At 40.7% G+C, this 24,645-nt stretch overlaps 2 protein-coding genes and 1 long non-coding RNA gene across 9 annotated transcripts in view; 1 reads left to right on the top strand and 2 right to left on the bottom strand.

Moving 5' to 3' along the window:
- Nucleotides 1-6,147, top strand: part of PKD1L3 (polycystic kidney disease 1-like 3) — a 68,665-nt gene extending 62,518 nt beyond the window's left edge. The window contains exons 28-33 of the mRNA XM_014529162.1: nt 442-602; nt 1,796-2,006; nt 2,447-2,548; nt 4,058-4,189; nt 4,734-4,814; nt 5,200-6,147. Coding sequence (XP_014384648.1) covers nt 442-602; nt 1,796-2,006; nt 2,447-2,548; nt 4,058-4,189; nt 4,734-4,814; nt 5,200-5,280 — 768 coding nt within the window. The 3' untranslated portion in view covers nt 5,281-6,147. The remainder of the gene's footprint in view (nt 1-441; nt 603-1,795; nt 2,007-2,446; nt 2,549-4,057; nt 4,190-4,733; nt 4,815-5,199) is intronic.
- LOC106723892 lies at nt 204-2,023 on the bottom strand. The gene is made up of 2 exons (XR_001359631.1): nt 1,937-2,023; nt 204-450 (listed from the first exon to the last, which is right to left on the bottom strand). It is a non-coding gene; the product is annotated as an uncharacterized LOC106723892 (long non-coding RNA).
- The window catches only part of IST1 (increased sodium tolerance 1 homolog (yeast)), a 29,285-nt gene continuing 10,072 nt past the window's right edge, over nt 5,433-24,645 (bottom strand). For 3 of the 7 annotated variants that reach the window (XM_005881176.2, XM_005881175.2, XM_005881178.2), the window contains exons 2-10: nt 18,682-18,784; nt 18,112-18,292; nt 17,285-17,372; nt 12,271-12,354; nt 11,542-11,652; nt 10,153-10,353; nt 9,124-9,213; nt 7,790-7,838; nt 5,433-6,790 (exon numbers count right to left, since the gene is read on the bottom strand). In XM_005881176.2, coding sequence (XP_005881238.1) covers nt 6,591-6,790; nt 7,790-7,838; nt 9,124-9,213; nt 10,153-10,353; nt 11,542-11,652; nt 12,271-12,354; nt 17,285-17,372; nt 18,112-18,292; nt 18,682-18,769 — 1,092 coding nt within the window. In that variant the 5' untranslated portion in view covers nt 18,770-18,784 and the 3' untranslated portion in view covers nt 5,433-6,590. Of the gene's footprint in view, nt 6,791-7,789; nt 7,839-9,123; nt 9,214-10,152; nt 10,354-11,541; nt 11,653-12,270; nt 12,355-14,766; nt 14,891-17,284; nt 17,373-18,111; nt 18,293-18,677; nt 18,785-24,645 lie in introns of those variants that run through there. The other 4 variants (XM_005881179.2, XM_014529163.1, XM_005881180.2 and 1 more) reach the window with 4 other exon arrangements.

The following is a 24,645-nucleotide window of genomic DNA, read 5'->3' as shown; positions in this document are numbered from 1 at the left end:
CAAGAGTTAAAGAACTAGGTCTGTATAAAGATTATTTTGTGTGCAGTGTTATTAACCCTATAAAGCAACAGCAAGACTGAAAGCACGATGAACAGAGCAAGTACTCAAAATACAGATGCTGTACGCAAAAGATAACATATCTTAAGCCAAACACAGTGTTTTCTTTATTTTCAGGCTTGATAACTAACTTAGAAACTTTTAAAATTAAGTTTAAGCAATGAGAAAAATGACTGTACCCAGTGAAAGCTGTATTAGAGAAGGCCACCTTTTCGTAAGCAGCAGCTCTGAGCGACTACAGAGCAGAACGGAGACTATAACATTGTGCCCAGGTCAGATCCAAGTCCCCAGCTGAGCGCACTTTGCCTGTGTTCATGACATTTCATTAGGGAGAGACGCAGCTAACCGTTTAGGCAAGCAGCAGTGACGGTGCTGTCTGTTTAGGGTCGCCGGCTGAAACAGCAGAGATGGAGGTTCTTAACGAGGAAGAAAAACATTCTGAACATGAGCATAATCCTTACCAGCTTTGCCATCTTGATGCTTGACATCAAGCTTATTTCTCTACATAAGAAGAACATGGCACAATATCACCACGACCGTGACAGGTAAGAGGGGGCCCGAGAAGCAACAGACGTTCCTCCTCGACGTCCAAAGTGTCCTGATTCACACAGGATTCTTTCAAACTTCCTCTCCTCCTCCACTGCTTTGGTATTTTTGTATAATACCAACGTTAAAGAGAAACCTCAGACTAATGTCCCCAGCAGAGAAAACAATTAACTAGAAGCTTATATTGCTAATCAAGTTCTTCTGCCTTTCACAGCACAGGGGCCTGGATGTGTCCTTCTATTTACCACCTGGGTCATTATTTTGCACCCTGGCCAAGGAATAAAACCTAAGACAAGACAAATGGTCATCTTTTAAGTAAAACCACAACAGGTAGCACATACTTAAATCCAAAGCAGCTGCTTTCTGGGTAGGGATGTTCACCCATTCTGGTGCCCCTGATCAACCTTTTCTAACCTTTCATGGTCAACAGGCTGGGCCACTGATCTGTGTAAGACTGAGGCACTGTCCCAGGAAGGCCTTGCAGAGGGCTGTTATGCAGGGACAGTGGGTCTGTGCAGTCTGAATGATGCTGGCAGCTGAGGTCCAGCCTGTTGTGTGGCACTGCCTAGTTTTTAGACAATAAAAGAATTGTGATTGAATGCCAACATGCTCATATCTATGGTGGTCTGGATGCTGCAACAAAATTATGAATGCGTCTCTCAAATAACAAAACCTAAAAAAAAAACACAAAAAAAAACTCCTAATTGGTTATGAACACCCCTCACCTCCAGTTTAATCATCTTTCCACTCTCAGCACTGGTAAACCTAGAGGATCAGTTATCTACTGGCAGAGGACAGTACAGGATTACAGCATGACAGAAAAGAGACCAGCCTAATGGCCCACGTCATTGTTAACTCATCTCCTTTTGACAGGAGAGGTTTAACTCAAGGCAGCGCAATAGAGGCGGCTGGGCTGGCCTTGGTTTCCAGGATGAACCTGGAGTAAAGAAATCAGCTACAGGTCAAAATTTCAAATTTTCTTCACAACTCCCAACCAAACACATTTCTTCTGCTCTCATATGCACAAATACAGGAGCCCACACTAGAAGGCAGCATTCGTACATCAAGCATCTCACCTAACAGGACTCACACAACTGCTACACTGGGCAGTGGGAACTGGAGAAGCTGGCAGCACAGGAATTGGTGATGGCACACAGTTCACACTGAGTAACTGTCAGCCTTCCCGCTGCAGGTTCATCAGCTTCTATGAGGCAGTAACCGTGAACTCGGCTGTCATTCACCTCATGGGCTTCCTGGTTCTGCTGGCAACTGTTCAGCTATGGATGCTGCTGCATCTTAACCCCCGGCTGCAGGTCATCGGAAGAACACTCACCAAAGCCTGGGATGAGGTGGTGGGCTTCCTGCTGGTCATTGTGATCCTGCTGACAGGCTACGCCATGGCTGTGAGCCTCACTGTGTCTGTCTTTCCTGGGGGCTATGGTCTTGGAGTCACTTTGCCTCCCTTAGAAAAGATCACTATATGGAAAATCATCAGTTCAAGCTGGCACTGAGTTTTGGAGAAAAAGTATTGGAGTAAGAAAGCTGGTTTTGGTTGTAGTTCCATACTGAACAATAGGACTTAAATTCACACATTTGTCTCATCTCTAAAGTGGGGATAAAATTTAGCTCACAGGAATGAAGGTCAAATTTATATGAAAATACTATGTAATTACAAAGGAATTTTATGTATTTTTTAGGCAGAGTAACTGAAATGGCCACTAAAGCATTTCCTTATTCCATTCGTTCTGTGTTGACCTCATCGCTATCAAGCACCTCGAGACAGAAATAACTGCAATGGCCTCCACTGCTCTCCACCCCGACCGGTCTTTCTTCCTCTTTTCAGTTTAACCTGCTGTTTGGATGGAGCATGTCCGACTACCGAACGTTTGTCAGCTCAGCAGTGACTTTTGTTGGTCTCCTGATGGGAATCTCTCATTATAAGGAGGTAAAAAAAAAAAAAAAAAATCCTGCTTTCCCTACAGACCTCTATTTGGTTGAATATGCAGGGTTGGGCAAAAGTAGGAGTACAGGAAACAGTATTTTCCACACAACTGTAAACCTACTTTTGGCTCCTCCTGTATCTAACAAAGGGATACTGTCTATAAATGCAGCCCCTGCTAGCCCAATGAACATTGCCATTCTGGTTTATGGTACCACCGACGTATACAAGCTTTTGGGTGGCTATTTTCAGAAATCTGCCCTTTCCTAACCACATGGTCCCACCTCTCTCACTACCTGTATCCTTAATCTTACTGCCAAGGACACTGGGAGTGAGCTGTGCTCTTGTACCTGACCAGATTAACACGGGGCTGCTGCTGCCTTTGCAGTGGCCCTTTGAAGTATACCATGGAAATGACTTAAAAAAAGGGCAGTACAATTCCAGAAGAGCTGTGACATATCTGTTAACAAATACTCATTTCAGAGAGCCTATTATTCCTCTCCAGGAAATACCAATAGAACCCCTTTCCATTCCACATAAAAAAATTAAATAGGAAACCCAGATAAGAACTTGGGTCCAATGCACAAGCATATATTAGATTTGATTAGGGAAGGGAAAAACTGCAATTCAAATTAGTGAAACTGACAAGATTTTCATCAAGGCTTATCATTCTGATAATCTAGATTTCAAAGGTTACTAACTAAAATGGACAACATAACATAGTTTCTAAAGTGGAAAGTTGCCATCTCCCTAAAATAACTGTTTTGGGAGGATTATTTTATTGTGGTCCCAGCCCTAATCACTAGGGGATGAAGTCCTCAGCTCTGGAACACTTTCTATACTAAAGAACTAACCATCAGAATAATAAACTTTTGTTAAATCATATTATATAATGTGAAGGGCAAATGAAGTTATACTTATTGGGAAAAATCTTATATCAAAAACTCAGCTCAAACTTGATATAATTACCCAATTAAGTGGATGACAGGCTGGTACTAGGAAATGTTTTGACATATAGATTTGCATCATAATGGTATTTAGTGTAAGCATTCATCCTCTAAGTTGTTGGTCTTTTTCTAAACAATGCCAAAAATGAAGGAGCCAATACCAAGGCAAAACATTTATCAGTACTGGAAAATCAACATCACTTGATTTGTAGGTTTACAGTTGTGAATACATGGAAGTTATTATCAATGATTGTATGAAGTATAAAACCTACTTTTGCCCACCCCTGTATTTTCTGGAATTGTTAGAACTCACATGGGCTTTGAATAATTTTAATTTTGCAACTCACCTGCTTTCTTCTTGGGAAGCCCTGAAGAAAACTGTTTTTACAGCCTTAGAGTCAGTCATTCTTGCTCAAAAGTATTCTTTTTAAGTAGTTTTGCTTTGCTCCCTAGTTTCTACCAGTGTTTTCTTATGTGAATAAATCCCAAATGTTAGCACGTAACTTATTTTTAAAGTAGAAATTGAACTGTCCATGTTTAAATTAAAAGTGTTTTATTGTCTTTCCAGATTATTGCTTTAGACACAGTCCTGGGATCCTTTCTGATCCTCACCAGTGTCATCTTGATGGTACTCGTGATCATTAACCTTTTTGTTTCTGCCATTCTAATGTCCTTTGGTAAAGAAAGAAAGTCCCTTAAGGTAAGTCAGTCTGCGGCTTGGTAATTTTATATACAGGTTTTCCCCACTATCCAAAAGTAGAGCAGGTTCCTGTAAAAACTTCCAAAAGCCAAACTGGCATAAAGTATAAAAGCAATTATCGTCAATTTAAATGGGAAAATTTTTAAAGCTTTCCCAGTCTCCCAAAAATAGCCTACCAAGTAATACATCAAGCCTAAAACAGCACTAATATATAGTAAAAGCTAATATAATATACAGCTTATATAAAGAAAAAAAATAACAGTTCAGTGTGCACTATTTCTATAATAGCTCACTGCAAACACTTCCCATTTCGCCTTTTTCATAAAAGCAAGTCCTCTTCCAATATCTTTGATTAGTGAAAATAGGTACTACCATACATCTTCCCTAAAAGTGAAGTGGCGTAAAGTGGGGAATGCCTGTATAAGCCATGCCATTTTAACAGCAAATCATTAAAGGAAATAGTATCCCTACTATGTATGTTATTTTTACCTTTGATACCTTTTTCCTTCAATATACTTGCTTTTCTCCTTTTGTCTTCTAATAGACTTGGAAAGAAGCTACACTGATGGATATGCTGCTACAGAAGCTCTCAAGTTTGTTAGGAATCCAGTGCACCAGAACACACGTGAGTCAACAGCTGTGACAGTCGTGGGCACTGACACTGAACTATCTTAACCCTGTTACCAGCTAGCGAGTACTTACTTTTGCATGGCATAGCTTAGAAAATTACAGATGTTTACAATACACTTTGTTAAATTTTGTCAGTAAGGAATCAAAATGCCCTTCGCTCAAAGTCCTTATGTTTATGATCTTGGCACTGTTGGGAAAGGGTTAACGCTGCAAGAATGAGTGACACATTTAACTGGCTCTGCTGCCAAACGAATAACAGAACACACACAACCAACGTTCCAGGACGGCTGTGGGAGATTATTAAAAATAAAGACGCAGGCGCACCGTCGGCCCGACGGGGAGCATTTCTCACACTGTCCTCCTTGCCCTGATTTCATTAGGTCCTGGAAGCCGCTGCAGAGTCCCAGAGGAGTAACCAAGCAAACTCACAGATGCTTTCTGGGCTTAAATACAGAGACTGAAAGGGTTCCTTACTGCTGCAGGCATCCACATTACCCAGGGAGCCAAAGGTAAGGTCTGGCTTGTGCCCAGCATGGGTCACTTGCTTACAATATTCTCCACTAAAATCCAACTTTGCAGCTCCCTATTCAACCCAACCAGTGGAGAAAGCAGGTCATAGAATTTTTAACTTTATTATCAGCTACCAAGGTATTAGATACAAACCAACCAAAAACATTAAAGAAAGGTTGCTTGAGACAGGTATATACAGATATACTACACAGAAGCCAAAATCTTATCATCCGATCCCAAAGCCATCCCTGTGGGAAAGGATGGCCTTAGCTAAAGGGCAAAGGAGCATGTTAGTTACAACAATAGTACGAGTATTGTCCATCAAGGAAAGCAGCAAACTACAGCCACATGGGCACCAAAATGTATGAGATTAGTTTTTAAAGGTTCTCTTCATCATAAAGTTTTCAAATGAAAACAGGAACCCCTCTTCTCCTGTAGGCTTTCCAGCTCACTATTCAAGAGACTTGAATACTTCTATTAAGGCAACTGGAAGCCCACCTTAACCTTGAATGGTGACTTCTGCCCAACATGTGGCCTGTTCTTCCTTTGTCAGTAATACAATCCAGCAGAACATGCTAGGGGAAAAACAGGAATTTATACAGTGCTGCCCTCTGATAAAAGGGAAACAGCACTCAAAGCCAAAAGGCCACAGAGGGCTCCCTGGGAATCCAGTAGAACTGAGAGGCCTTCAACTGTCCAAATAAACTTTGCAGCTGGATCCAGGTGGAACATTGCCCTGCAGCAAGGAGTAGTGTAAATGCCAATGAGAGGACCCAGCTTCCAAGAACTGTTACAGTGGCTTCCTGAGTCATTCATATCAGAATGAGAAAATAGACATCTTAGCCTTGATTCTCACTCACCACAAATCCACCTGTACTAAGTCTAGAACCTCAGCATAGGGCTGAGACACTTCGTAAGTACTCTCTTCCACAGCCCAGCCATCTTTACCTTCTCTCTCCCCTGTAGAGGGATGGTGGGACGGGCGAGGAGAGAGCCTGGGCTAACACTGACAGGAAACAGACAAGCACGGCTTACAGGAGTCAGCTGCTCCGGGCTCACAGTGTCTCCAGTCATTCATCTCTTAGGAGCAATAAAGAACTGGAAAGCACCACAATTTGGTAGAGCAAGAAGAGAGCCCATAGGAAGAGTGTGCTCGGTGATGGTTAAGAGATGGAACAGAATTTCATGGAGATTCTTAGTTACAAGGAGAAACTTCTCAGTCTCAACTCCCAGGACTTGGATGGTGCCTGGATTAGGAGGCCTATGTTTTCTTTTTCAACTCTTCAAATCTCCGGGAAAGATCATCAAAGTCAATGTCCTCAGATGCTGAGGTGTTGGCACCAGCAGATGCAGTTGGTAGTGTATCTGGCACGGACGGCAACTCTGGAAGTACAAAGTTGTCATAGGTATCCACGGGTCTCGCAGGGGGCTTGGCAGAGGCTTCTGGCTTGGGTCCAGGACCTAATTAAATTAGGGCAAAGAGCACAGTGTTACAAATGCCAGAGAGGTGGCTCAGAGCCATAGTCCCCTTTGGCAGAAACAACAAAACAATCAAATACAGTAGAAAAGTTTTCTTTCTAAATGATTAATTCTAAAGGTAAGTACACAGAGCATGCATTTAAACACACTGTCCCCTTTCACAAAGGCCTGCTCCCATAGCAACGAAGTCCAAAGTCTGGAGTGGTACCAGAATTCTGTTGGATGAAGTTGCTCTTTAAGGCTTATCGGGAAAATAAGAAATGTTAATGTCAATCCTATTTGATGGACTGGGATCTGATCTGTATTTCTAGTCTTCCATTTCATAAGTTAAAAATCACCCCCTCCTCTATTTACTGTATATTTATTTCTATTTACATGTAAGTTCTAGAACAGGTAAACCTAAACTATAGTTTTAGAAAATAAGAACCGTTCTTGCCTCTGGGGTGGAGTTGACTGAAAGGAACAAAAGGGAACTATCCTAGGGTGATAGAAAAGTTTTATAACTTTGCTGAGGTGGTGGTTACATATTATATGTGGGTGCATAGACACATGTAATATCAAAACTCATCAACAATAATTTTATGTATAGAAATTATGTAAAATACAACTCTCTAATTTAAAAAAATATATACTCCCTGTGGGCTTCTAGGGTGCTGGTAGTGGTTTTGAATAGATGGCTACATACTTATAATTTGTGCCTATTCACCCCTCCTTCTTTTAATTTCCAGGCACAATGGAAGCTGAATCAGCAGGAACATAAAGAAGTTGAAAAAATAAAAACGTGTGAAAAAGAAACGGGGAACTTGTGAGATTCTTTGGGGCCAGGGAAGATTATTTTCCTTTTGGCAAAAGGAAATCCTGAGTTCTGTTTTTGCCATACTGCATTTGGAGGGTGGACAGGGCATGTGGGTTGAATTCCATGTATGAGAAAACAGCAAAGGGCTCAGCATTGAGCCTTGAGGGTTTCTAACTCACACTTACCAACAATCTGTGCAGAAGAGACATTCTTATCAGCATTACTGTCATCCACCTGAAACACAAACATTGTTACCAAAGAAAGCAAGGGCATCACTGGAGAAAGTATGGATACATATAAGAGCCCCTGTGCTGTCCAAAAGCTAAGCTGCTCAGCGAAAGCATCAGAACCTGCCCCTCCTTCCTGACCTTCCAGATAGATACCAGATGATACAGACACCATGTTGAAAACCAAGCAGAGAAAAAGGAAATCTAACCACAATGTAACAACACCTCTTTAATCTGATACCTTCACCTTCCAGGCAGAGAAAGCACTAAACCACTGACTTCATCTCCAAAACCAAGTCTTCAAACAGTTGTGGGGCAATGCTTCAATGCATGCAAGACCGAAACATAAGAAAAACTCAGGCCCAAGGTAATATAACCAAAGGAAAGAATACTAAGCAAGCTCAGGAACAGGAGAATCTCCCTAGATGAGTAATTTCCACAGCAAACGCCATACCAATTTGTTTTCTCAGTTATGCATCAGATGGAAACAGCTCTCAAAAGGCACATACTGGCTGAACAAACAAGGATAGCAGAAAACAAGTCATCTAATTCTAAACCAAAGCTGCTACAACCACCTACAGAGTTCAAAGCATCAAATAGCCAATTAGAGCAAGTTTTAACCACAATACTAAAATGTAAAACTAATGCTACAGGACACTTGTGTGTCAGACAAAAATCTGGTCACTACTTTAAAATCTGCTTTACACAGTATTGAGAATTTATAAAGCTGATAGTTTAATTATGAGATTCTAGCATTAAGACTGTACCAGTTCCAGGAAGTCTCTACATAGCCAAAAAAAAAAGACGGTTAAGCCCTAACCGGTTTGGCTCAGAGGATAGAGCGTGGGCCTGCGGACTCAAAGGTCCCAGGTTCAATTCCGGTCAAGGGCATGTACTTTGGTTGTGGGCACATCCCCAGTAGGGGGTGTGCATGAGGCAGCTGATCGATGTTTCTAACTCTCTATCCCTCTCCCTTCCTCTCTGTAAAAAATCAATAAAATATATTTTAAAAAAAAAAAAAAAAAAGACGGTTAAGTGCCCTACTAGAACTTTCTAAGATCTGCAGCTCCCTCCTGATCCTGGCTGAACTGCAGACAAAGCATTGCCACCAATGATGCTGCTGCCACCACCACACCCCATTTCCAGGATAATGTAAAAGCAACACAATCCAGAGCAAGAACAAAGCTGGTACTAGAGTTGATCAAAACTTTGCCTTCCCTTTGGCCATTATTTTGCTCTCTCTTCATGGGATTCACTCTCCTGCTGCTTACAAAAGAGGCTCAGGCACTTACAGATTCATACGATGGGGGAACTGGTATCTGAGGTGGGTGAACATTGGGAAAGGCCTGATAAGGACCCATTGGCAATCCATTGAAATCCGACTGCAAGAGGAGAAAGACAACATCAGAGACACTGCCCCCAACTAGCGATTTCCTCCAGTAAATATATATATACACACACAGAGAAGGCCCTCAAATAATGTCATTTCATTATAATGTTGAATGCCATAGGAAAGTAACTCTTGTTTCTATCAATTAGCCTATGGTAAAATTGGGTTTCATAATACATCATTTCACTTAAAGTCACAGAACTATCAATGACATTAAATAGGACTTATTAAACACAAGAACCCCAAAAGAAGAAAAACAAAATACCACATGTCAGAAGGATTGCAGATTTTTAAAGATCTGTAGCCAAAAGCTGTTATGCAAATTACTAAATCCATTGCTTACGGAAAATTATTAGACTTTACAACAATGACCTTCATCTTCTTGTCTACAAAAGAGGTTTTTTTTACTTGGCAATAAATGATTGTATTCATTTTTATTTTTAAAGCTACTAATCTGGCCCTGGCCAGTTTTGACTCAGTGGATAGAGCGTGGGCCTGCGGACTGAAGGGTCCCAGGTTCAATTCTGGTCAGGGGTACATGCCACAGTTGTGGGCTCATGCAGGAGGCAGCCAATCAATGATTCCCTCTCATCACTGATGTTTCTGTCTCTCTCTCCCTCTTCCTTCCTCTCTGAAATCAACAACAAAAAACTACTAATCTGCCAGCAACAGGTCCCGAATGTTTAAAAAATAAACTACATGAAGATGAGTTTTTCTAGCACCATCTCTTGAGATTTTTCCACTGCATTACTTCTAGCTGAACCAAAAAGCTTTCTCTAAATCCCAGTATTTTTCACACAATGTGATCATTAAGTTAATATTTGTTCTTACTGCTTAATCCTCTTGACAACCTACAACTCCTGAGTATATTCACAGAGCCAACCTGTCATTTTCTAGAGCTTACATAACATTTATTTATATGTATACTTACTGGTCCCTTTGGAAGTGGGTATGAGAAAGTACTTGGAGATGGCATGGGCATGGGCATGGGCATTGACACCGTTCCATCAGGTCCACCAACGGGTGCTGTGAACCCGCCCCCACCTCCTCCTCTTCCAGGGCCCCCTTTCTTCACATCATCTGTGAATCCAACATCAATAAGATCTGTCTCTACTCCAGGGGGAGCTTCTGCCTGAGAAAAAGAGAGAAATTCATATCATCACCCCACATCGCAGGCGAGGTTCCCAGGAAGCAGACTCTGAGATGGAGATTGGCATGAAGGAAGTTTACTAGGGTGATCTAATGACCTGTGGGAAAGTGAAGGAAGCAGGGATGGGTCAAGTAAGAAGTTGGGCTATTATGCAACCAAAGGCTTCAGCCAATTCGCCAGGGATCTCTGGAGCTAGGTGGGGTGACCCTATAGCAGATGTCCCCAACTGTGTCAAAGAGGAAGTGTCTTTATTTTTTTTTATTTTTTGTCAATCTTCACCTGAAGGCATTTTTCCATTGATTTTTAAAGAGAGTAAGAAGGGGGAGACAGAAACATCGTTTTGAGAGACATCGATTAGTTGTCTCCCGCATGTGTCCCGACTGGGGCCAGGAATCGAGCCTGCAACTGAGATACGTGCCCCTGACTAGAATCAAACTCGGGACCAAGCTGATGCTCTACCCACTGAACCAGATCAGCCAGGGCAGAGGGAAGTGTCTTTAAATCCCTGCACTGACCAGTTACTGAATACTGCCCCCAGGAAAGACTGGGTAAGGGGCCACTGCTGGAGGGATACTCAGCTTTGTGTGAGACACCAGTGACCAATACTCTCAAGAGCTGGGGGATTACATCTTCTGTTCTGAAAATGTGGGGTGGTGGTTATCTCAGCAGCATATCAAAGCATCTGCTAAGGGTGGGGTGGGAACTGGGTGGAGGAGAGCTACGGGGGAAAAAAAGAGAAACAAAAGAAGAGGAACAACTGTAATAATCTGAACAATAAAGATTTAATTTAAAAAAAAAAGCATCTGCTAAATGCCATTGACCTTAACTGCTGGATGATAATTTTTGGCATCTTTACCCTCCTTACACCGCCAGTCTCTTTAGGACAGAGACCTTGTTTTTATATATCTCTGTATTAACAGCTTTCTGTGCATTGTCTGGCACATCACAGCTATCTAATAAGCATCAAGGTTTGTACCTTTTCAAAGTGCTTTCAGGTATTCTTTTCATCTGATCCATATGAGATATGTAGGCACAATTTTTACCCAAAAAGGCACTAACTGGGCAAAGGTTTAAACCTTCACACACAAACTGCAGTGCAAGGAATACGGTTAAAGAAAGTGCTATCTAGAGACTCACTTTTCTGAGTACTCTGAAAGACTCTAAACTCACCATGACCACAGAGTCAGGCTCATAGGGCACATTGTAGTTCTTGGCAATTTCAATCAGGTATCTCTCCACCAGGATTTTGGGCGGAGCTTCCACACTCAGTTTGTGCATTAGCTGTAATTAAAAGACCCAGGGTTAAGATGCATCTATACCAACCAGCCCAAGTCTAACCTGTCTCACTTTTACATTTTGTTCCTCTCATTTTATAGGTAAACTGAGGCAAAAACAAAACAAAAAAAAAGGGTTCAGACAGTTAAATGATTTTTTCCAGTCACAAAATACATTACAAGACCCAAGTCTCTCTCACATTTTCTGGTTATATAACTGAGGGAGCACTCACTGTCCAATATGTAGACTTTCACGGGTACCTGGTACTTATCAGTTTGTCATTTGTCTTTTGATGATTGGTAAAAGACTGATACTGCTGCCTTCACATTTGAATTCTTCCACCCTTCTCCCAACCTCATTTCTACCTCCGCAAATTATAAAGGGCACGAAGAACAGAGGGCAAATAAGATATGACACAGAACAACAGCCTCACAAGTCAGAGGTGTAGGGCCAAGGTAAGGAGTGGACTGCACTGCCAACCAGAAAGCCTTCCTCCCACTCTATGAAATGTGGAACCCTAGATGAACTCTACCATATAGTGGTAACCACTAGATCACTGCAGGCAATAAATTAACCTGCCCCCACCTTGCCCATTGCTTCATGTTTAACAAGTCTGTTCCTTACCCTGTCATTCACAGTTCCAATCTGGTTGGTCCTACATAACTTGCCATATTCCTTGCTATACTTGGCACACAACTGATCAGCAACCTACAGAGAAAAAAGAACAGTAAATAAAAGTGGAAACCATTCCTATAGACTGCTTCAAGCTTTCTCCTATCAACAGTAAACAGGCTTCTATTACAGGATATTCAAAAAACTGGGGTCTATAAAACCTTAAGGGGTACATACTAATTAACTTGGTATTGTTTATGTATCCATCCAATGAGCTGCAACTATATGCGGAACTCTAGAGTAAGCATTACGATATACACTATAAATAATGATGAACAACACCAGACACTGTTCCTACTCTTAGAGAATCTTATAGTTCTCAGGGAAAACAGTCATTACTCAATCACACAGATAAAGGCACAAATGCAGCTGTGAAAAGTGCTACCAAGGGAAAGTATACCATACTATGAGAACAGAATAAGATCTGATATATATATATATATATTTTAAAAAAAGGTAACTGGGTAGTGGGCACACAATACAATATACAGATGATGAATTATAGAATTGTACATTTGAAACTCATAATGTTACTTACTAATCAATGTCGCTTTAATAAATTTAATTTTAATAAAAGAAAAATCAGGTACGACTTCCAGAAGACATTTAACTAAATGAGGGAAGGAAGGGTATTACAAAAAAAGAAAACATGTGTAAAGGCCTCTGGTGGAAAAACAGGGCCAATCAATCCTCAAGCCAGAATAAGTCTAGTGCAGAGCCTGAGGGAGGAATGTGGTAGGAACCGAGAAAAGCAAGTGGGGGCCAGACAATGCAGGGCCATGTAGGCCATATAAAAAGTTTTGTTTCTATCACAAGCGCAACAGAAAGATACCAAAGGGCTTTAAAATAAGGTGTCGTGACAGGATCAGATCAGTGTTTTGAAAAGAACCCTCAGTTGTCCTGATGTAATGGGGAACAGAGTAAAGAAAACCAAAGCAGATATAGGAAGAACATTCAAGAAGTTACTACACAGTTCAAGGAGGAGATGACAGTGGCATTGGACCAGAGTGGTCCCAACACCTGCGAGCTCACTGAGGGAGCACTCACTGTCCAATATGTAGACTTTCACGGGTACCTGGTACTTATCAGTTTGTCATTTGTCTTTTGATGATTTTTGTTTTGCTTTATATTAATGTAGAATTTTAAAATATTTGCTTAATTTATCATTCTTCATTTATAGCTTTTGGGTTTTGTGGCATATTTAGTTATGACATTATTTTCTTAATCTACCTAGTTTTATTCAAGTTTGTATGGTTTCATTCTTTTAAAGAAATGTAAATCTTTGTTTCATTTGGAATGAATCTATAATAATAAAAGGGTAATATGCTAATTAGACTAGACATCATTCCGGACGAAGCCAGGGCCTGAGGGAAGCCCGGGTCCTGGGTGCCAGAGGGAAGCCGGTGCCAGCAGCCAGGGGAAGGACGGCCTACTCTTGCACAAATTTCATGCATTGGGCCCCTAGTCCTATATAATAAAAGCCTAATATGCTAAGTGTCCAGTCATCTGGTCGCCCGTTCAACCAATCAAAGTGTAATATGCTAATGATATGCTAAGGCCTCTCAACCGCTCGCTATGATGTGTACTGACCACCATGGGGCAAACAGTCACTATGACGTGCACTGATCACCAGGGGACAGACAATCGACCAGTCGCTATGATGTGCACTGACCACCAGGGGCCAGACACTCTGACCGGTAGGTGAGCTTGCTGCTGGGGTCTGGCCGATTGGGACTGACATGCCCCGGAACCTTCCTGCAGTCCCTTCCCGGCTGGCCAACCTCCCACGTCCCTCCCCAGCCCCAATCATGCAACGGTGGGGGTCCCTCGGCCTGGCCTGCAGGCTCTCGCAATCCGAGACCCTTCGGGGGATGTTGAAGAGTCGGTTTTGGCCTGATCTTGCAGGCCAGGTGGAGGGACCCCACTGGTGCATGAATTCGTGCACCAGGCCTCTAGTCTTAATATAAAGGAGAAGTATAGGAGAGGCTAAAAATGAGGTTAAAACTGTAAGAAGCAGTTGTCACTGACAGCTGTCATAGGGGAAGGGGCTGGAGGTTGGGTGAGAAGGGGGAAGGGCTTCAGTTAAAAAAAATTAAAAAAGAAAGACTCATGGACACAGACAACAGAATGGTAATTGCCAGAGGGAAGGGGCAGAGGGGTAGAGGAGAGGAGGTAGAGGAAGGTAAAGGGGGGGTAAATGGTGAGGGGAGATGACTTGCCTTCGGGTGATAAACACACAATTACAAGATATCAGATGGTATATTATACAATTGTATATCTGAAACCTATATAATTTATTAACCAATATCACCCAATAAGTGAAATTAAAAACAAAACAAAACTGTATAGATATTTTCCCTATTGTATCAGAATACAGGTTTACTCTCTGGGGAGGTTAAACTAAAGGGACTCTGGACTCCAAGCACAGCAGGGAGCAGAGATACTTACTGACCACAGAAGAATTAAGTGTACGTCTTCTATAAGAGAAGAATGAGACCTTTGGCTTCCTTCTCTCCTGGGCTCTCAGAAATGCTGACAGCCAGCTTATACCTTCCAGGTGTAGGATTCCTCTCTAAGGAAAATGACCAACCCAAGGAAAGAAAACTAGTTCTTGACAGTCTGGAGTTCCCTCAAGAAAGGGCTTAGTCAGATCATTCAACAATGAAGGCATCTGGCAGTAAGCCCCACCCAAGCATACAAGAGGTTCCAATTTGCTTTTTAAAAGTGTCTTACTTGCCCAGCCGGCATGGCTCAGTGGTTGAACATCGAACTATGAACCAGGAGGTCATGGTTCGATTCCCAGTCAGGGCACATGCCCGGGTTGTGGGCTCAATCCCAGTTTGGGGCATGCAGGAGGCAGCTGATCAATGATTCTCTCTCATCACTGAAGTTTCTATCTCTCTCTCCCTCTCCCTTCCTCTCTGAAATCAATAAAAAACATTTTAAATAATAAATTGTCTTACTCATAAATATAAACCAACAGCCAAGAGTTATCAAAACTAAGAAAAGCCTCTACTATAAAACAGTCTAAATCTAAGAAACAGAAAGAAAACAAACATTACAGAAACAAAAGATTAAAAGAAACTATAAACCCTGGCCAGTGCTTCTCAATGGTTAGAGCAGGGGGTCCTCAAACTGCGGCCCGCCGAAAACATTTGTTTTTTTACTTCAAAATAAGATTATGTGCAGTGTGCATAGGAATTTGTTCATAGTTTTTTTTTAAACTATAGTCCGGCCCTCCAACGGTCTGAGGGACAGTGAACTGGCCCCCTGTTTAAAAAGTTTGAGGACCCCTGGGTTAGAGCGTCGGCCTACGTACAGAAGGGTTGTAGGTTCGATTCCTGGTCAAGGGCACCTATCTGGGCTGCAGGTTCACATGCGGGAAGGCAACCATCAATGTGTCTCTCTCACATCGATGGTTGTTTCCTCTCTCTCCCCCTTCCCTCCCACTCTCTCTGAAAAAGCAATGAAAAAAATATCCTCAGGTGAGGATTCACAAAAAAATAAATAAATAAACTATAATATTCTCAGAGAGTTAGTTAAGAAGACATTGTAGCCATGAAACAAAAACAACAGACTATAAAAAATATTCAGAGAATTAAAAAGAGCTCTTAAAAAATAAAATAAGAGAAGGACATGGGTTGGTAGAAAAGACTGAGACAATCTTAGAGAAGATAAAACAAGTACACAAAGATGCAGAAAGAAAATAAGGAGAAAAATAACTTAACTGTTTTCAATTGAGTCAGTACCATATCCATGTTGTGGCAGGCAGGTTTTTAGTTAATGTCTGTCTCATCTGCTAGACTCAAAGCTACAAGTGTAGGGCTGGTATCCTATTTTGCACACCATTATACCCTCAGTGTCCACTTAGCACATAACATCTGCTCAATAAATATTTGTGAAATGAATGAATGAAGCAAAACATCTAAAATAAAATTAATGTTGTTTTAACTTTACTGGTTTACAATTGCGTAAGAACTTTTCTATTTGTATATACTTAAATAACATTTGTCAAAAAATAAAAAATTAATGGCACCACTTTAAAATGGAACCAGAGCTCCCATGCTAGGGAAACTGCTTTGCACGTTTATGCCTCAAATCTTTGCAATGTTAAAACAGGGCAAAATAACCTTTGGGCTGGGCCTAGGGCAGTGATGGCAAACCTATAACACGCGTGTCAGAGGTGACACGCGAACTCATTTTGGTTGATTTTTCTTTGTTAAATGGCACTTAAATATATAAAATAAATATCAAAAATATAAATCTTTGTTTTACTATGGTTGCAAATATCAAAAAATTTCTATATGTGACACGGCACCAGAGTTAAGTTAGGTTTTTTCAAAATGCTAACACACCAAGCTCAAATGGTTCGCCATCACTGGCCTAGGGCAACAATGTGTCCCAAAGAACTGTTTGCCAAGATAACAAGAAAGCAGTTATTATGACTACTGGACTGATGCACTACTGAAATGAGAATTAAAAACATTATTTAGAATTAACAGCATTGTTATCTGCACCAATAGAAATGCCTTCCTTCTAGTGTTGCCCTTCCTTCTCATATATATCCACTGACTTTGTCTCCTAATAGAAACACTATATGGACTTCTGCCTGAATCAGTGAATCCCCAATAACTATTCTTATTGATCTCAAATAAATGCTTATTGCCTCTCACTTTGAAAGGCCTTTTTAAAGTTAACATATCACAATAAAAATAATTTAAGACAAAACTGAGGGTACATGAAACTTTGCTCCTTAAAAAAAATTATTCAAGTTTGCAAAACACTCTTCTATGATATAAGGCCTAAAAAGGAAGAAGAAACACAAGGACACTTTATAAAGTCCTTGTCAAAGGCAGCATGAGAAGGGTACAAAATACTTGGTCACATGAGCAGAAATGACTTATGTTAACCAATATTTCTAATAATCTGAAAAACGACAGATATCACTGAAACTGGTTGTACTCACTATTTTCAATTCAGCCACTTCTGACTGGAGTCGAGGAGCAGCCCAGATAAGTGTAGACACAGATTCAGCCAGACCAGAATCTAGCTCCCTAATTAAGAAAATTAATAAAATTTAACATTCTTTAAAACCAACCAACCACCCTAACATTTGTATGAAATATAGTGATATAGCCTCTAAAGCTATTTCACAAATCTCTTTAACTTTTCAATAACTCTGAACTTCTAGCCATTTTCATCACCCTATTTTACTCCTGGGAAAATTCAAAACTAAATGATGCACCGAAGGTCACCAAGTCAGGAAATGGTTCAGCCATCTCAACAGCTGTCTCTATGCTGAGATCAGGCTTCAAGGGAGTAATAGGAAAAAGGTCCTTGGGTATGTGAAACAGTCCCTTAGTGCTCACCCCTACATAAGAAGGCCAATATTACTTCTTTCTCAAATTCCAGAGGTGATTATATTTAGGTCTTTGATCAGAATGTCTTATTCATTAAGGTTATACAAGATGAGTAAGTTCTAGAAATCTGTTGAACAACAACTGTGCCTATAATTAACAATACTGTATTGTGTGCTTAAAAATTTTGTTAAGAGGGTACAGCTCATGTTGTGTTCTTACCAAAAAATAAAAAAAAAAGGAAGGGAGGGGTGCGGGGATACAAGGAAACTTTTAAAGGTGATGTTTATTGCCTTGATTGTGGCATTTGTATACAGATATATGCATGTGTCTGAATTAATCAAACTGTATATTAATTATGTGCAGTTTTTCTATATCAATTATACATCAATAAAGGGAAAAGAAAAAAATAAATAAAAAGACCAAAAAAGCTTACTTCATAGACTGAATAAGGCCAAACCGGGCCAGCAGCAGGTCACAATACAACTCCAGGATCTCCATGGCTTCCACGAGGTAGTCTTCCCGTATAATGTGTTCCACTCGGATTCGAGCTCGTTCATCTTTCCCAGCAGCCAGATAGTCAGCAATCTCTTTCCTTGCTTTCTGGGCCAGTTCCGCTAAGGCACAAATCCCACTCTACTCACACAGCAGTAGTGCACTGGGCTTTGGCCTGCAGGCAGACCTCAACCCCAACAAAGACAAGTGGATGTTTCTACTATGTCCTAGCTCACTCCCTTAGCAAATCTAGTCTAGAATTTGCTACTTTGTCTAGGTGAGAATATTGTTTGTGTACCCAGAAATTTCAGGAGTCATGTTACCTATTCCATAGCAACAGAGTATGTCCCTGCAACAAAGAGATTCAATCTAACCAGATGTACCCAAAATTTAAAGGACAAAGGATCCCTAAAAGTTCATAGTACTTAGCTGAAAGAGCCAATATTGGGATACTAGGACCCAGTGATGTATTTTGGAAGAGAAAAATATAAGGCAATCGTGCATTACTCACTTTTTTTTTTCTCCAATAGTTTAAGACGGTTTATGACTAATCTCAAATTGACTCGTAAACGCTCAGCTTTAAATCCAGAGCCCAGCATATTGTGCTATTCCTCCTGGAAAAAGGTAAGAAACACAATGACTATCTTCAAGTTAAAATTAGTTCAGAAACTAACACCAGTTAGAGGGTAGATTATTTGACACTATAAACTAGAGTGGTTTTCTAATACAGACATGATCTGATTCACATTTTTTAAAGATCTTTTTGGCTACTGTGTGGAGAACTGATTGGGAGAGGGTATTAATGGAAGCAAGACAACAAAGGAGAGGATATTACTATATTCCAGATAACAGATGGAAGCAGCTTAGACTGGAGTAGTTAGCAGTGGTGGTGGAAGAAGTGATCAGATTTAAGGCTATTTTGAAAGCAGAGCTGAAAGAACTTGCTGATGGATGAAATGAGTACCTATGTATATTGGTGTAGGACAAGGGTGATAAAAAGACAAGCAGGAAGGCCTCCTAATTCTCCCAAAAATCTCACCTTAAATCTGAAAGCTTTGCCTCTAAGATCAGGAACAAAAAAAGGATACTCTCACCACTGTTGTTCACACAGTACAGAAATCCTAGTCAGAGCAATCGGGCAAGAGGAAGAAATAAAAAAGCATTCAAATTGGAATAAAGCAGTAAAATTGTCACTTTTTGCAGATGACATGATACAATATATAAAACACCAAGACTACCAGAAACAATAAACAAAGCTAAGTTGCAGGATACAAAAATCAATGTACAAAAAATCCCTTGTGTTCCTATGTGTTAACAGCGAAATATCAGAAAAAGAAATGAAGAAAACAATTCCATTTGCAATTGCAACAAAAGGATAAATAACTAGAAATAAACAACACAGGAAGAGAAGGATCTATACACTGAAAAATACAAGATGTTGTTGAAAGAAATTGATGAAGACACAAAGAAATGGAAAGACATTCCTTGTTCATGGATTGGAAGAATCAACATAGTTAAATGGCTATTGTTACCTAATGCTCTATACAGATTTAATGCCATCCCAAAGGCATTTTTCAAAGAAATAGAAAAAAATTCATCAAATTTGTATGGAACCACAAAAGAGCCCAAACAGCCAAAGCAATCCTGAGAAAAAAAGAACAACGCCAGTTATCACACTTCCTGGTTTCAAATTATACTACAAAGCTACAATAATCAAAATAGTATGGTACTGGCAGCAAAACAGACACACAGACCAATAGAAAGTAACTGGGAGCCTAGAAATTAGCCCACATATATAAGGGCAATCAATTTTCAACAAATGAGCCAAAAACATGCAATGGAGAAAGAAAAGCCTCTGCAACAAATGGTGTTGGAAAAACTGGAAAGCCACGTGCAAAAGAATGAAAGTAGACTGCTATTTGACACCACACTCAAAAGGGATTAAAGAGTTAAATATAAGACCTAAAACAATAAAATCCCTAGAAGAAAACATAGGTACTAAATCTACAGACGTTGGCATAAGAGAGGCTTTTGTGAACCTGACCCCAAAGGCAAGCGAGGCAAAAGCAAAAATAAATGAATAGGACTACATCAAACTAAAAAGCTCTGTACAGCAAAAGAAACCATGAACAAAACAAAAAGGCAACCAACCAAATGGCAGAAGATATCTGTAAATAATAACTCTGAAATGGGGCTAATAGCCAAATATATAAAGAACTCCTACTCTCTCTCCTTCTCCCCTTCCACTCTCTAAAAGTCAATGCAGCCCTAACCGGTTTGGCTCAGTGGATAGAGCGTCGGCCTGCGGACTGAAGGGTCCCAGGTTCGATCCCGGTCAGGGGCATGTACCTTGGTTGCAGGAACATCCCCAGTAGTGAGTGTGTAGGAGGCAGCTGATCAATGTTTCTCTCTCATCGATGTTTCTAACTCTCTATTCCTCTCCCTTCCTCTCTGTAAAAAATCAATAAAATATATTTAAAAAAATAAAAGTCAATGCAAAAAATATCCTCACTCCTCAGGTGAGAAATAAATAAATAAATGAATAAATAAATAAATAAATAAAACAAAATGTATAAGAACTCCTACAACTCAGCAAGTATACAAACAATCCTATTAAAAAATGGACAGAGAATCTGATCAGATGCTTTTCCCAAGACATACCAATGGTCAACAGATATACGAAAAGATGTTCAACTTCACTAGCTCTAAGGGAAATGCAAATCAAAACCACAATGAGACATCACCTCACATCTGTTAGGATGGCTATAATCAGTAAAACAAGAAATAACAAGTGCTGGAGATGATGTGGATAAAAAGAACCCTCATACACTGCTGGTGGGAATGTCAACTGGTGCAGCTACTATGGAAAACGGTATAAAGGTTCCTCAAAAATTTAATGATAAAGCTACCATATGGCCCAGTAATTCCTCTTCTGTGTATCTACCAAGAAAAAAAATGATTGAAGAAGCACTATATGATCCAGCAACTCCACTCTTGGGTCTGTGTCCAAAGGAAATGAACACAGGCTATTGAAGAGATATCTGCACTACCATGTTCATTACATTATTCACAGTAGCCAAGACATAGAAACAACCTAAGTGTCTTTTGATGGATAATTGGATGAAGATGATGTGGTGGTACATATATACTATGGAATATTATCCTACCCTATGTAATAAAACCCTAAGATGCAAATAGACCGAACGGCAGAACAACCAGTCACTATGATGCACACTGACTCCAGGGTGGTCAGTGATCTCCCACAGGGGGAGCATCGCTCAGCCAGAAGCTGGGGTCGCGGCTGGCCAGCGCAGAGGCGGTGGCGGGAGACTCTCCTGCCTCTGCTGCAGGCAGGAGGTAAGGAACGAGGGGTCCCAGACTGCGAGAGGGATATCTGACTGCCAGCTTAGGCCTAATCCCACCAGCAGGCAGACATCCTCTGAGGGATTCTGGACTGTGAGAGGGCGCAGGCCGGGCTTAGGGACACCCCTCCCCCGCCAAGTGTACGAATTTCATGCACTGGGCCACTAATTCAGCCATACATAGGATGAAATACTGCCATGGATGGATCCTGAGAGTATCATGCTCAGTGAAATAAGTCAGATGGAAAAGAACTATATATACATATATATATACATACACACATACATATACATATACATATACATATACACACACACACACATATATATATATATATTTTAGAGGCCTGTTGCACTAAAAGATTCATGCAATAGGCCTTCCCTTCCCCTGGCTGCCGGCACCGGTTTTCCTCCAGCACCCAGGACCCAGGCCTTCGCTCTGGCCGGAGCCGCCTTCAAGCCTTCGCTGCTCTGGCGGGAGCCGCCTTCAAGCCTTCGCTCTGCCGCTTGAGCCTATGTATGCAAATTAACCGCCAACAAAGATGGCAGTTAATTTGCATATCTCGCCGATTAGCCCATGGGAGGCGTAGCGAAGGTACGGTCAATTACCACGTTTGTCTATTATTAGATAGGATGATTTCACTCATATGTGGGATAGAAAACAACAAACAAACATACAAAACAAACTCATAGACAACAGTATAGTGTTTACCAGAGAAGGGGGTGCAGGGAAGTTGAAGAGGGTAAAGGTGACAGAATGAGACTACACTTTGGATGGTGAGCACACAATTCAATATAGAGATAATATAATTTAGAATTGTACACTGGAAACTTATATAATGCTAATAACCCATGTCACCCCAATAAGTTTAATTAAAATTTTAAGCCGAAACCGGTTTGGCTCAGTGGATAGAGCGTCGGCCTGCGGACTGAAAGGTCCCAGGTTCGATTCCGGTCAAGGGCATGTACCTGGGTTGCGAGCACATCCCCGGTGGGAGATGTGCAGGAGGCAGCTGATCGATGTTTCTCTCTCATCGATGTTTCTAACTCTCTATCTCTCTCCTTTCCTCTCTGTAGAAAATCAATAAAATATATTTAAAAAAATAAATAAATAGATAAATAAATAAAATAAACAAAATTTTAAAATATATTACCCCTCTAATTATTCAAATTATCAGCCTTTTGGGAAAAAACTAGTGTCTAAGATCACAGAAACAGCATTAACATCTACTCCCATGCAAAGAAATACACAAAAGGGTAAAATGTCCAAGGGGGAAAAAGCTGTTCTATAAAACTTGACCACAGGAATCTATTTACCAAGACTTAAAATGAACAGTAGAGTTACAATCAACAAAACCACTCCCCTCTCCACCCACAAGACTTTAGGATATACCACCGTTCTATATCTAAACAGCACAATTCTTATTTCTCTCAACTAATTCTGAACTTGAATCTCAAAATATGTACCATCTAAACTAAAGCAAGTGAACAGCAGCCAAACCAAACCCAATATAAACAACACCAGGACAATAATTGTCTGCTTGTGCATACCACTAATAGAAAACATCAGATGTATTTTTCTTTTGTGAAATTGTCTCCAGAAGCTTTTTTTTTTTGCTTCCCAAAGTTTTTGTACTACATTTAATAATTAACTACTCAGCCAGCGTGGCTCAATGGTTGAGCATCGACCTATGAACCAGGAGGTCACGGTTCAATTCTCGGTCAGGGCACATGCCTAGGTTGCCAGCTCAATCCCCAATGTGGGGCGTGGAGGAGGCAACTGATCAATGATTCTCTCTCATCACTGATGTATTTCTCTCTCTCTCTTCCACTCTAAAATCAATAAAAATATTTTTAAATCCTATATAATAAAAGCCCAGCGACTGAATGGCAGAACGACCAGAACGACCAGTCAACCAGTCGCTATGACACGCACTGAACATCAGGGGGCAGACGCTCACCCCAGGAGCTGCCCCCTGGTGGTCAGTACACTCCCATGGTGGGAGCGCCACTCAATTGACCGGGATGAGCAGCTGCTACCACAGCAGGAGCGGGTTCATAGCCACTCGGCTGACCGGGACTAGTGGCGCTCCCACAATGAGCAGATCCCTGCAGCTCACGCCCCACAACCAGTACACGAATCCCGTGCACCAAGCCTCTAGTAATAATAATAATTAACCAAGTCCCAGTACATAATAGCATTTATATATCAGAATATCTGCGTACCATGATACTGAACTATGTACAATCCAGTCAAGAATGTATACTGATTACCTGTATGTCAGACAATGGCTAGCTGCTAAAAATAATAAGATAAATAAGGCAACAGCATATTTCACAGATCTAAAACAAAACAAATATGGACTCAAAAAAAAGACCCCAAATATCTGCAGCAATCTTGAGAAAGAAGAACAAAGTTGGAGGTATAACAATACCAGATATAAAGTTATACTACGAAGCCACCGTAATCCAAACAGCCAGGTACTGGCAGAAGAACAGGCATAATAGATCAATGGAACAGAAGAGAGACCCCAGAAATTGACCCAAACCATTACACTCAATTAGTATTTGACAAAGAGGCAAGAACATACAATGGAGTCAAGACAGTCTCTTCAATAGTGTTGGGAAAATTGGACAGATACATGCAAAAAAAAAAAGAAAAGAAAACAAACTAGACCACCAACTTACACCATACACAAGAATAAACTCAGCCCTGGCCAGTGTGCTATTTCTATATTGCACAAAAAGTGTTAAATATTAGCTCTAAGTACACTGTGAAAAAGTTAAGTATGTCTATTGTAACCCCTATAGTAAAACATACTGTACAAAATATATACTAAAAAATGCAACCTATTTTAAACTGGAACTCTAAAGTGTTCAAATAACCCAAAAGATGGCAGGGAAGCAGAAACAGAAATGAAAAAGGTACAAACAAGACAATAAAATGATAGGCCTACATTCAAGTACACTAGTAATCCTATCTAATAAAAGAGAAACATGGTAATTAGCGTACAACCGCTACCCTTCCCATTGGCTAATCAGGGCGATATGCAAATTAACTGCCAGCCAAGATGGCAGTTAACCACCAACAAAGATGGCGGCTAATTTGCATA

The sequence above is a fragment of the Myotis brandtii genome, unplaced genomic scaffold, assembly GCF_000412655.1.
Source record: "Myotis brandtii unplaced genomic scaffold, ASM41265v1 scaffold670, whole genome shotgun sequence".
NCBI lineage: Eukaryota > Metazoa > Chordata > Mammalia > Chiroptera > Vespertilionidae > Myotis > Myotis brandtii.
This window is presented reverse-complemented; position numbering and strand designations above follow the sequence as displayed.